General features: G+C 43.1%; 1 protein-coding gene across 3 annotated transcripts in view; it reads right to left on the bottom strand.

Annotated features, from left to right (window-relative positions):
• Positions 1-12,292, bottom strand: part of PTPRB (protein tyrosine phosphatase receptor type B) — a 106,620-nt gene that overhangs the window by 4,673 nt on the left and 89,655 nt on the right. For all 3 annotated transcript variants that reach the window (XM_038381931.2, XM_038381950.2, XM_038381958.2), the window contains 7 exons: positions 11,800-11,890; positions 8,849-8,925; positions 7,906-8,040; positions 6,000-6,122; positions 5,623-5,786; positions 4,590-4,725; positions 641-761 (listed from right to left, as the gene is read on the bottom strand). In XM_038381931.2, the coding sequence (XP_038237859.1) occupies positions 641-761; positions 4,590-4,725; positions 5,623-5,786; positions 6,000-6,122; positions 7,906-8,040; positions 8,849-8,925; positions 11,800-11,890 (847 nt within the window). The remainder of the gene's footprint in view (positions 1-640; positions 762-4,589; positions 4,726-5,622; positions 5,787-5,999; positions 6,123-7,905; positions 8,041-8,848; positions 8,926-11,799; positions 11,891-12,292) is intronic.

The following is a 12,292-nucleotide window of genomic DNA, read 5'->3' as shown; positions in this document are numbered from 1 at the left end:
GGCTTTGAAGATAGGTCATCAACAATGGAAAGGAAATGTCACTTAGTACTGTTAAAAATCACTGGTGTTGCACTGGAAATATACATGGTGTTTCATGAAAATAAAACACTTTCTCTCTCCTAACAAGCTTATAAGTAAAATGGACCAGACAAATGTGAGATGTGAGGTAAGAATACGCAAGGGAAACCAGGAAGAGACAGTGAAGGAGGAAGCAAATATTTCTGGGTAGAGTGAGTTTTAATGGGGCAGAGAGAAGGAGCTTGGAGGCTGTTCCTGTCATAGGGGACAGCTTAATAATGTGTGAGATAGAAAAGAGTGTGAAAGAAAGCTAACGGGAGTAGTAAGGTGACGGCACTGGGAGGTGAATATGATGTGAGTGAGTGGTGTAGGAGGAAATGAGATCAGAGATGTAGATGTGGAGGTGAAGCTGGGATTTAATGGGGAAGCTAATGAAGAGGAGAATGAGATGGCCAGAGTGACAAGAGAGGAAGATAACCGTAGCATCAGCATTTTGGTTAGAGTAGAAGAGAGAATGTCTGATAGAAGGTTATAATAACCCAGGCAAGAGATAATGCAATATGTCCCTAGCTATTAAATTGTGAATCTGAAAAGCTTTATAATTCAATAACTTTGTCCCTACCTCTGTGATACTCTGGATTCACATTTTCATATATTGGAAACAAGGGATTTTCTTGTTCGCTGCGTAGCTTTCTTGCTCTTAACACATCTCTCACACACTGATGTAAATAGACATACTGACACTGGAAAAGAGGGAGGGAAGCGTCAGAAATTAGTGAAATCTGCAAAGGAGTAAGAAAGTCTTACACTTAGATGCCACTGAATGGTAAAACATGGTGTTTTGCAACACCTTTGTTCCAAAGGAGATAAAAAGCCATGTCAGTTGTTATGGGAATGTATCTTTTTCATAAGATTATTATTTGAGCGGGTTTGGAAAATTCTCCAATGGAAAATTTTTCCACTGAAAAATGGTATTTTGTTGAAACTGAAAATTCCTGTGGGATGTCAATATCAACATTTCTTTTGGAAAATAAATTTTAAAAAAGTTTAAAAAAATGTCAGAATGTTCTGTTTTGACATATTTGGAATGGATTGTTTCAATTTTTCCAAATCAAAATGGACTTTTAATTTTGAAATAGCTTTTATTTCATACTGTTAAAATAATGAAAAAATTAAAGTATGAAAATCAAAATGAAATGTTTCCATTGACTAAAACTTGAATATTTTTCAAAATGTTTGTTTCATGGGAAATTTCAGAATTACTTATTTTCATTCTGATTCAGAACTAAACAAATTTTGAAATAGCAGAAATTCCTGTGACATGGAAATTCCTGGTTCTGCACAACTGATCTGTGTAGCAGCTTTCCAGTTTACTGTTGCTGCCCATACAAAACATTAAGCCTCATGTAACATAATGAAGTAAGCCCTTGTCAAGTATGTTTTTCAACCTTCCTGATAACAAGAGTAACTTCCTGATAACTTCCAGGCTGGGCAGCGAAGTGCAGTTAGGCCCTGTTTATACTGGACAAGGAAAGCCTGTGGGACCCTTTTCTAACAAATTATATTTAAATATGGATGGTTTTTACCAAAAAAAGTCAATGTTCTTTCCCTTGCCAGTGCTGACAGGATTTAAATGTGCTATAAACTGGTTTATTAGACTATGATATTGACTGTGACTTCCCTGGTTTTCCAGCAAGGTTAGCCCTTGTCTATGCAGACCAAGTGAACTGTGTTATCTCCTTTCTAAGGCTAGTGTTTGAATAGTTTACTAGAAAGGAGCTAAGATATTGTTTTGACCAGCGTGGACAGGACCTAACTGATAGGATCTGCTATTCACCCAGGTTGCCTTCGCTTATGCATAAACTGCTAATTCTCCATGCCGTGCCATTCTCTCAGAGCAATGACCACAGGAACACTAGCATTACATGACCAATGTATTATAGTACCCATAGACATTAGCGAACACCTCCCCATACTAAGGCTCTTGTTTTTAATTTTACTTTGCCTTAAAAGCATCATTTCCCCATGGACCACAATTTTTTTTCAACAATTTCTCTTCATTTGCATAACAAGTTTAATTGTTGCTCTGTACTTTTTTCTCTACTGTCCTCTCTCTGGGAAAGTTACAAAACCTGCTGTCATGCACATAAGGCTGCTGTCTCTGGGGAACAGAATTCTGCACCCCACCCACCGATTCAGTGGAAATTTGGTCAGGGCACAGCATCTTCAGTTAGCAGATACTGCTAAGGGCTCATGCTGTGAGTGAAATGGAGCAGTGATTCCCTGCCAGTTAGGCAGCTGTGGAGACAGCTCCCTATCATGCTAACCAATATTATTTCATTGTTTCCTTGTGCTCTCCTGTTGTCGATTGTCTGGAAGAGTTTACAATCTATGTCTCAAGGAGGGGCTGTCTTTTCATTCTGGGTCCGTACAGTGTGAAGCACAATGGGACCCTGTTCCACGTCTGGGGCTCTGAGCTGAGGGGAGAGAGGGCTGGGGGGACTGTGGAGTCCTCTCTGGCCCCAGCCCTGGGACAGCCTCCCTGCACCCCAAACTCCTCATCCCCAGCCCTGCCCCACCAAAAAGCCCACACCCCCAGCCAGAGTCCTCACCCCCACCCTCTGCCCTAGCCCTGAGCCCCCTCCAACCCCCCAAACCCCTCATCCCCAGCCCGAGCCCTCACCCTCCCACACTCCAATCTTCTGCCCTAGCCCTGAGCCCCCTCCAACACCCCAAACCCCTCACCCCCCCCCCCAGTGTGTAATATAGGGAAATTGTTAAATGCTTACTGTTTCCAGTCCATTTTTACAAGATTAAAAAATATACATATCAGCTTACAAGGTAGGTGTGTGGGGGGCAGGAAGGACATGGACCTGTTCTGGGCACCACCAATAATTATACAGACCTGCCACCCCTGCTGTGGTGCTACTTCAATACAAATAATAGCGTGTCCACTTCCATCTGCCCACCCTCCCCATCCTAGGCTCTCCCAAACAGGTGAAAATAAAACCTTCTTTTTACACAAATATAGAAGTGGATTTTGGAAGTTCTTCTAATGAAGCCATGAATCTGGTTCATGCCAGATTCCTCAGGTTCAGTGGAGCCTAGAACTCCAACAATTCCCAAAAATAGTTTGCTAAACAGAACCCTTGTAGTATTTACCTCTACCCCAGGATTATGGGAAACCTTCAATACAAGAAGAAGCACCAAGAGAAGGAGAAAATCATTTATAAAAGGTTTGTTAGAACTTCTTTCTGTGCTGGATGCACTCCCTAGCCTTGGAACAGGAAGGACCAGACTATTAATCTGGGCTCAATTCAGTTTTCATTTTTGCTATGATTTTACCCCTGGGATTACTCTGGGGATTCTCACTGTTTGCTGTATTGAGGCTGCCTACTCCAGGGGCTTGGATGGGACTCAAGCCATCACTGCAAGGGTTCAGGATAAGATGGAAGAGGTAGTGGTATCTGTGGTGAGTTGTTTCCACAGAATAGTATATGAGTTCTCCACAGTCCTGTCAGACATTTTACCTGGGTATGGCATCTGATTAGGACTTTATGCCAGGCTGCCACCGAAGATCCACAGCCAGGTCTGGGAAATTCTGACTTTGTACTAACTAGAGCTCTTTGATGATTAAGATAGCATTGAAATAAAATTCAGTGTCTCCTCATGCCCATGTGCGGCCTTTGCAGACATCAGCAAACTTAGCCACCCATAACATAACCTCCAAACTGCAACAAAGAGCTACATTGGTATCAGGCTGCACAGCCTAGTAAACCCACTCCAATTTCTCTATTAACACGTTCCACAGAGACAATGTACAAGCTGCCTCCATTACTCTTATTAAATTAGTCCCTAAGTGTTTAGCCACCAGTCTCTGAAAGTGATTTTCCTGCACTTTTAAAACCATAAAAGACTTGCTTATCCTGTGCTAACAAGATAGATTCAGTCCCTTCTCCATAATGGCTTAGGAAAAGATTGATCTTCCTTCCCAATAGCATAATGAAAGATGGACATGTCAGCCCAGTAAGTACAAGGACACCACACAGTAGCAAGGTCAAAGTGCTACGGTTTTAAAATAATAAACACTTGAGTAATTATCTCCATCCTCCATTGTTTTCTCCCTTTATGACTGCCTATCTATTCATCTTAGTGCCCATCCCCAATGTACTTAAATGCTTATGTTCCTTCCCCCAGTATATTTATCTAACTCAGTAACTCCAGTGCAATGTGCTGTTAAAGGTCTGCTGCGCTACACTCCTGAGGGTGACTGCAGTTCAGTGGCGGGTGAAGTGATCCCTATTTCTAAGTTGTGTATAGAACTTGATATGTAAGGGCCCGATGCAGCTCCATGGAAGGCAATGGAAAAAAATCCCACTAGCTTCACTAGGAATAGATCAGGTTCTAAGTGCTACAGTACCTGTTAACTATCTTACAGTGGTGCCACAAGGCCTAATTTATGAACAGCTGTGAAGTGCTTCGAGATGCTCAGGTAAAACTCTTTGTGTTCAAACTATTATTATTATATTAATGATGAAGATGTGCCGTGCTGTGCCATCTCCAAAGCTTACCTCTGTCTGAACCATATGAACCCTGTGAAGTCTTAGATCATGCACTGCTCCATAAATATCCACTGAGTCCTTAGAGTCTAATTGCTGAAGGATTCGATCCAGTGCAATGAATGTGCCTGTCCTACCAACACCAGCACTGAAAAGAGATGGAAAACACAAACCCACTGGGTCAAAGCTCTCGCCCTCTTTACATTTCACTCAGGCAAGAAACAGATTGGCATTGCTATAGATCCATCATGGTCTTTGGATTATCTGCACTATACAAGTGGCAGCTCTAGGATTTCAGATGGTAATAGTTTACAGTGGAAGTAGATTTTTCGTTTGGAGTCATAGAACAGCTAGTTGTGATATCTCCTTTGTCACTAGTTTGTCACTATGGATGAAGTTAGGCTGACATTTCAATATATCCAAATCTGTTTGTAAGGAGCCTTTAAAGTTGTTTTCTTTCTAGAGATGAACCGGTCTGTTCAGACTATGACCCTGAATATGGACCCAAATGTTTTACATTTTTGGGTGAGGTTCTTTGGCCTGTGTTATGCAGGACGTCAGACTAGATGGTCACAATGGCCCCGTCTGGCCTTAAACATCTATGAAGATCTGGACACACATTTGCAGCTCAGATGTACCACTAGTTATGCTTCACTTTTTCTTAATTAAAAAGGGGTAATGAGACATTGGGCCAGAGCCAGCAGTGCAAAGGAGACTTAAAAATCTGCCAAAAGGCTGCAGCTGAGGGTCACCCTGGAATAGCAGGTGTGCTAGGGACAGTGCTCTAGTGGTCCTACCTGGAGGCATGACCTCCTGAGAGCTGTTATTCACTGGCACGAGTTGGGCACCCAGCATCTCTCAGGATGAGGGCATGTGTGTCAAACACTGTTCCTGACCACCTAGCCCATAGTCTATCTATTAAGGCCGGTGGCTGTTCCATAGAAATTTAAGCAAAAGTTACCCCCTGAGAGACACCAACATTAGAGATCTTTTAAATATATTTTATAAAACTCCTGAACCAATCATATCCTACTTTCATTTATACCTGCAATGCAGAATGGTTGGTCCGGTGTCTGGAGTCCTGTTGATATAATCTCTTACAGTTCTCACAAACTGGATCAGGGACTGGGTGGTCTCTGGAACTCCATGGTCTGGCCATACTGTGTAATGAAAGTGACGAATGAGCCTCTTTGAGTCAAGCTGCTCTTCCTGTCAGATCACAGAAATGTGGATAATCAGGACAGTTAAGAGGCAGATGTTCCAACACACCACGTCTTTGTAGTGAACATCATGTTCTGTTACTGCTGCCACTAGGGAGTAGGTCACTGGAGAGCAATCAGGATGTGTGAGGTTTAACCATTCTAAGTTTTCCTAACAGATTTTTTAAAAATAAAATAAAATAAATAAAATAAATGAACATACACTACAAATTTTAAACTCCCTTATTGTCCATTCCGGAAGCACTGACTCAGACAGCATCTCAACTATCAGGTCTCCGTAATACAAGGAATCCTGGTCCAGGGGCCAGTAATGATCGCACTTCACCTGTATGAACAAAGAAAAGAGTGTTTCAATAATAACAACAGCTGGAGCCACCCTGTCATATTTAAACACCTTCTTATCAGCTCAGTTTTTGCACAGGGTTCCTAATTGTCCCCCGCTTCCAAGGAGGCAAGAAGCAGTCACTCATCAGTAGATGGACAATTAAGGCAGCTAAAATAATCCATATGCACGTGTAGTCAACAAAAGACCTAAACACATGCTTAATTAAGTAAGCAAAAAGTTCCATTGAGTTAGGCATTGCTTAAGTACTTCGCTATGTCAGGGCCTAAACAGCAAAAAGCATTTCTACATACAGTTATGATTGCTTGCACTCTTTAGACTATGTTTAAAGCAGAGGTTGATCTGGACTGATTCGGTGAACCAATACTTTTTCCTGGAGTGTGCTAGAATCTGAACTTTTATTTAAAAAAAAAAAATTAAATTGCTAGTTCTTTTAGTTGCTAAAGACAACTTTCCACCTTACATGCTTACCTTACACCTTTAGTTGCTAAAGACAACCTTACAACCATACATGATCAGAGTATGAACCAATTCAGTGATATCTACCTGAGTCTGAAGACAGCCTGAAACAACAACTCTGAAAGAAACATGCATTGTCTTATTCACGACAAGGGTATCTTAATTATAAAGGCTAATGTTTGCAATTTAAATGTCAACATTGTTAACTACTTTACTGTTGATCAAAGCACATGAAAAGAGGAGGGATGATCATATTAAGAAGATCAGCTGTGAGTAGACTCTTGTTTTTGACAACTCAAGAGATGGAGCTTGGACCACTACTTCCCACACCTCCCCTCAATTCAATCTCTGGTTTAAAGAGTGATTGGGAATGCAGGGAAGCTGCTCTGGTTTTTAAAAAAACAAAAACAAAAAAACAATGCAATGGACTTGGATGTAACCATTACCTCTGTGTGTCTATATGAGGGCATCAGGGAAGGAAATAATATTTACGGTTTCTACAGTTTAGTCACTTGCCTTTGTACCATACATAGAAGATGTTTTTATGGTGGCTCAGATTCTGATTACAGCAGCATAAGTTTTATGAGGTTGTCATGGACAGTGAAATAAGTAAGTGAAAGGCCCAGAGAAGTTTCATAATTGTAATATACTAACCTTAAATAAATAAACCATGAAGTACATGTAATGCATGGTGCTTATCTCATGATCTTTATTGATTTCTACCTTTGTCCTCCCATATCCCAACCTTTTGTACGTTGTTATCCCATGCAACATTATGTCTACCGACTGGTGTTGAGAAGCCCTTACGTAAGTAGTCACGCTGAAGCCACTCACTGTGATTACAGATGCAGAATTAGGCCCTTAGAGATTGCAATGTCTTTGGGTAATTGTTATATTTACCCTTTAAGTGCCATGTGTGCTTAGGATACTGTGTTTGTGCCGTGGGTTCTATTCTTAGCTCTCTCACTGATCCGCTGTGTGACCTTGGATTAGTCGCTTCACCTCTTTGTGCCTCTGTTTCCCCATGTATCCTTTTTCTGTCTTGTCTATTTAGACTGCAAGGGCCAGATGTTTAAAGGCATGCAGGCACCTAACTCCTACTGCAATCAAAGAGATTTAGGTGCCTAAATAGCTTCAAAAACCTGATTCTAAGCTTGTGGGGGCAGGCATTGTCTCTTACTACGTGTCACTGCCTAGCATAATGGGACTTTGATCTCAGCCAAAGTCTGTGGGTGTTAGTGTCATACAAATAATAAATACAAAATTTAAAAATAGTAATGAATAAGCAAGAAACCTCCCTACTCACTCGGCCCTTCTCGACACACTGGGTTACCATGACAATATTGTGAACATTCTGTTCCCATGCCATCTTCCAGAAATCATCTTTGGTGCCAGGCAAAGGGCCCTGAGTCGCAATGTATTCCCTGCGAAAATTATTGCCCTACAAATCCAGAAAATTCCAATTAGTTTCTATAATGCCAGAGAAACAGACCTTATTGCAACTGCAAACAATCCACCACTGTTGTGGCATCAACATCTTCACTGCAGCCACAGCTTGAAAACTAAAGGACGCCCTAAACTCTGGAAGCAGAAGGCTGGTGGGAGCAAGAAGGAGGAAGAGAAAGTGCCAGTGTATTTAAATATTGCTGGAAGGTATTTATTAGCATTAGTCAGAGATTTCTCATCTTTCTATTGTGTTCAGCACTGCCCTAGGCATTTTGAACCACTGGGTTTTTGTTTTGTTTTGCTGTTTGCCATTAATTAACTGAGCTCTGGATTGAAATTTGGATCGTTAGGGCTCTGTTATTATCAATCATAATTCCCTGGCAAAGGGCACAATTGTAATCTCAGCCAATTTCACCATAATACAAGGTGCAAACACTTTCAGGATGAAATACAAGTGTGGACGTATGATCTCAGTGATAGCTGTGCTTATTGCAGAAATTGTATAAAAACAGTGACCTTTCAGAAGTTGTCCTTGGCCAATTATAACAGCACTCTTATATAACTATAGCAATTCAGGGAAGCAGTTTTAAGAGCTGACTGAATCAGTCTCAGTTAACTGTATGGCAATCAGACATGGCCTTTCAGCACACACACAAAAACAGTTCTCGGACTTTTAATTAAAACCAGTGAACATATGAAAAGAGGGAGCCCTAAGGATCTAGCTACATGTTAAGTTTCACAAGAAGGTGAAATTACCATTGGAGAGACAAGAACTATAAAAAAAACACCATTGAGCCACTTACTGGTATGTAGCTTGCATTAATATAATCTGAGCAAGGATCATCATCTACGTTGGAAAGCTTCACTCTTGATGTATCATCTGGGAAGAAATGTATTACAAGAGGTTTATGCCTAGGTCTTGATTTTTCATCCCTTTCACATAAATGGAAATGTGCCCATGTAAAAATACTGACTGCACTTTCACAGTCAGAGTTGGCAGGTTTGTTTGCAAATGATAGCTACCCACATGTGCACAATACCTTTCACCAGGGGGGTTCCAAAGGACATTGCGGCTGATGAGCGAGATTGTATGCAAGAAGCTAGAACCGCAAAGGTCCATAGGCACGTAACTGTCTTGTTTGGCACCTCAGTCCACAATGTAGGTGCCACCGACATGCTCAAAATTACTATTAAGCTCCTTCCTACCCCAGTAAGTGTCTAGGGGCAGGTCTTCACTATCCACCGGATTGGCGGGTAGTTATCAATCTATCGGGGATCGATTTATTGTGTCTTGTCTAGACGCGATAAATCGATCCCCAAACACGCTCCCTGTTGACTCCAGCTCGTGAGAGGTGGCACCGGAGTCGACGGGGGAGCAGCAGCGGTTGACTTGCCGCCGTCCTCATGGCCAGGTAAGTTGACCTAAGATACGCTGACTTCAGCTACACTATTTGCGTAGCTGAAGTTGCATATCTTAGGTCAACCCCCCTCCCCACCCACTGTAGAACAGGGCTAGGTTTCCAGTGGTGGGCATGTGCAAAGCTGCCTAACAGATCATACCACCCCATAGCTAACAAACTGCTCAGACCTGTTGCTCAAGCTGAAGCTTCAAAGCAGGATTCTCAAACTAGGGGCTCCCCCACCAATCTCTCATGTGGGGCCCGACCCCAGAGATGTTGGCGCAAACCTTCAGGATCAGCCATCATACAAACGAGAGTGTGAGCATCTATCCCCGAGTGTAGTGGCCAGAGTAGTCACTTAGGATGCAGGAGATCCAGGTTTAAGTCCCTCCTCCAATTATTTATACTAAGTGGAAAGCTCCAATAGGAGAGACAGAGAGATCCACCCATAATACACAATGCCCTGGGGGCTAGGCACTCTCCTTGGATGTGGGATTTGTGGGTTCAAGTCCTGGTTTCAAATCAGAATGGAGATTTGAAAACAGGTCTCCCACATTCCAAGTGAGTGCTATAAACACAGAGCTATTGGCTACAATGGGGTGGGTCTCTCTTGTCTTTCAGGAGAATGGTCTGGGTTTCATCTGCTAGGGCATGGGTTTACCCAGCTCAGATGCCTAATGTCAGGAGAGGATTGATGGTGGAGAATTCTGAGCAGCGGGAGGTGCCTCCCTCTGGCATGTCAGGTAAGTAGAGTCCCAGACCAATGGGAGCAGGTGCCTAAGTACCTTTGTGAATCTGGGCCCTAAGTCCTGTCTCCTTCCTTTTGCATGACACTGATGCTTTCACAGGATCCCTGTGATAGGTGCCTACCTCCCCTCATGCATTGATGGGGAGTCTAAATGTCTAACTCAGGATGGAGGGCTGGGCAGAGCACCTACTGGTTAGGCACTGCAATGCCTAAGTATCTTTATGGATTCAGCCCCGGGAGACTTCACCCCATTTTCCCACAGGTGAGCGCAATCCCATTGCAGAGCACAAGCCTCTTCCCTGGTTGTGCTCTTGTGGATGCCAGCTACTTGAAAGAGGTAGGGAGTTAGGGTAATGGTGGGACTGTGGCTGCAACCCTCTTTGCCCCTGACAGCAGAGCCAGCAGTGCATGGAGGAGAGCACACACTCTTCTCCTTGACAGACAGCTGTGTCTCCACTTCACTGTGCAGCCCCCTGGGAAAATGCTGGGTGATTGAGCAAGACAGCATTCCTCCTGAGTCTCTGGCTGCAGAGTTGCCTGTCCAGGGCAGACTGAGAAATAGAGGTACCATAGCACCATACACACTTTGGGTACTTCTCCCTGGCAGTTGGGTGGGTACTTCCCAGCATGGGTAGACAGACAAGTGCAACTCTGCTTGAGCTAGCGTGCTACAAATACAAACCCTCCCGGACCTACTGGGTATGTACGTGGGTAGGTAGCCCTAGCCACTGCCCATGCTATCCCCAGCTACACTGCTATTTTAAGTGCACAAGCTAGCATATGTCTGTCTATCTGAGCTGGGAAGCACCCTCCATGCTGCAGTTAGACATAGCCACTGAGGGATCCCTTCACCACTATTGAAATGCAGCCATCTCTGGATAAAACATGCCAACTAACGATGGCACACGGCAATACTACATGGCAAGTTAGGACTGGAAATCAAGCTGACTGCTACCATAGCCCATTGAAATTGCAGGGGGCTATTTAAGGTGGGCTAATTACCTCCAGCAGGCATTTCCCAGGGCTATCCCTATTCTCATGTGCCACGTACTGCCAGGATCTTTGTCTTGTATGAAAGAGGATTCCTTCAGGATTATCACCTTCTGCCATGCTGGGGGTACTGTGCTACTGCAGGCTCATTATTAACTCTGAAGGAAGCGACTGTCGCCTATCAATGTCAAATAAGTGATTTGTGGCCACTAGACAGGTTTGAACTGACAATATCTGAATGACTAGGGAGAAAGTAGCCCTGCTGCTATCTGGTTCTGATCACACAAAACACACATGCAAGGTTTCTATTATTCCTACTATCCACCCTGACAGAACAGCTGAAAGGCTAGAACAGCTGAAGCCTTTTATAAACAGAATGAACACTAGTCATTACGCCTCTGGTGGGAAGTGAAATTTCATGAGAGCTGCTGTTTTAAAGCTGCTCATGGCCATACACCATCAGCATCAAAGCACCAAGACTTGGCTTGGCAATGCTATTTCATCTCGGACAAGGCGAAACAAGGAAAGGAATATGCTACATGCCCCATCCCATCCAGAAAAGAAGTGAAAAATAGCAGGTGTGATGTAATATTATATATCCAAACATAAAACTTACAGGGCAATATATTATTGTATCGATTTTTCCCTCTGTTCTCTGGCAAAAGCGCTATGTCACATGATTGGCTTCGACCCACATCTTTTAAGTCCTGTAAAAGGCCAAAATGAATGTGAGGTGAAAATTACAGGATGCTACAAAACAGAATGTACAGCATGCAAGGCCAAGGAAAGGAACTTATTTTTATTAGACTGAAATTAGAGAACTGGAGGCATTGGCTTGAACCAGGCATACTGCTGGTAGGCACTGTTCAAGATTTGCCATACAGCTCTGCTAGCACAAATCAGTCCTGACCTTCAGCACATCCTGGTGATCCTGTGTTGGGCCTCTCATGAACAGAGGCTGCCAACTGGATCAAGTTGTGGTTTTGGCAGTAGGACAAACGGTTTAAGCTGAGACTGTCAAACTCATTTTCACTATGTGAAGACGACCAGGGAATGCATGTCTCTGGGGCTGAAGGGTTAGTGATCCAGAGTTCGCACCCAACCAGTCT

Source organism: Dermochelys coriacea, chromosome 1 (genome assembly GCF_009764565.3).
Source record: "Dermochelys coriacea isolate rDerCor1 chromosome 1, rDerCor1.pri.v4, whole genome shotgun sequence".
NCBI classification, from domain to species: Eukaryota; Metazoa; Chordata; order Testudines; family Dermochelyidae; genus Dermochelys; species Dermochelys coriacea.
This window is presented reverse-complemented; position numbering and strand designations above follow the sequence as displayed.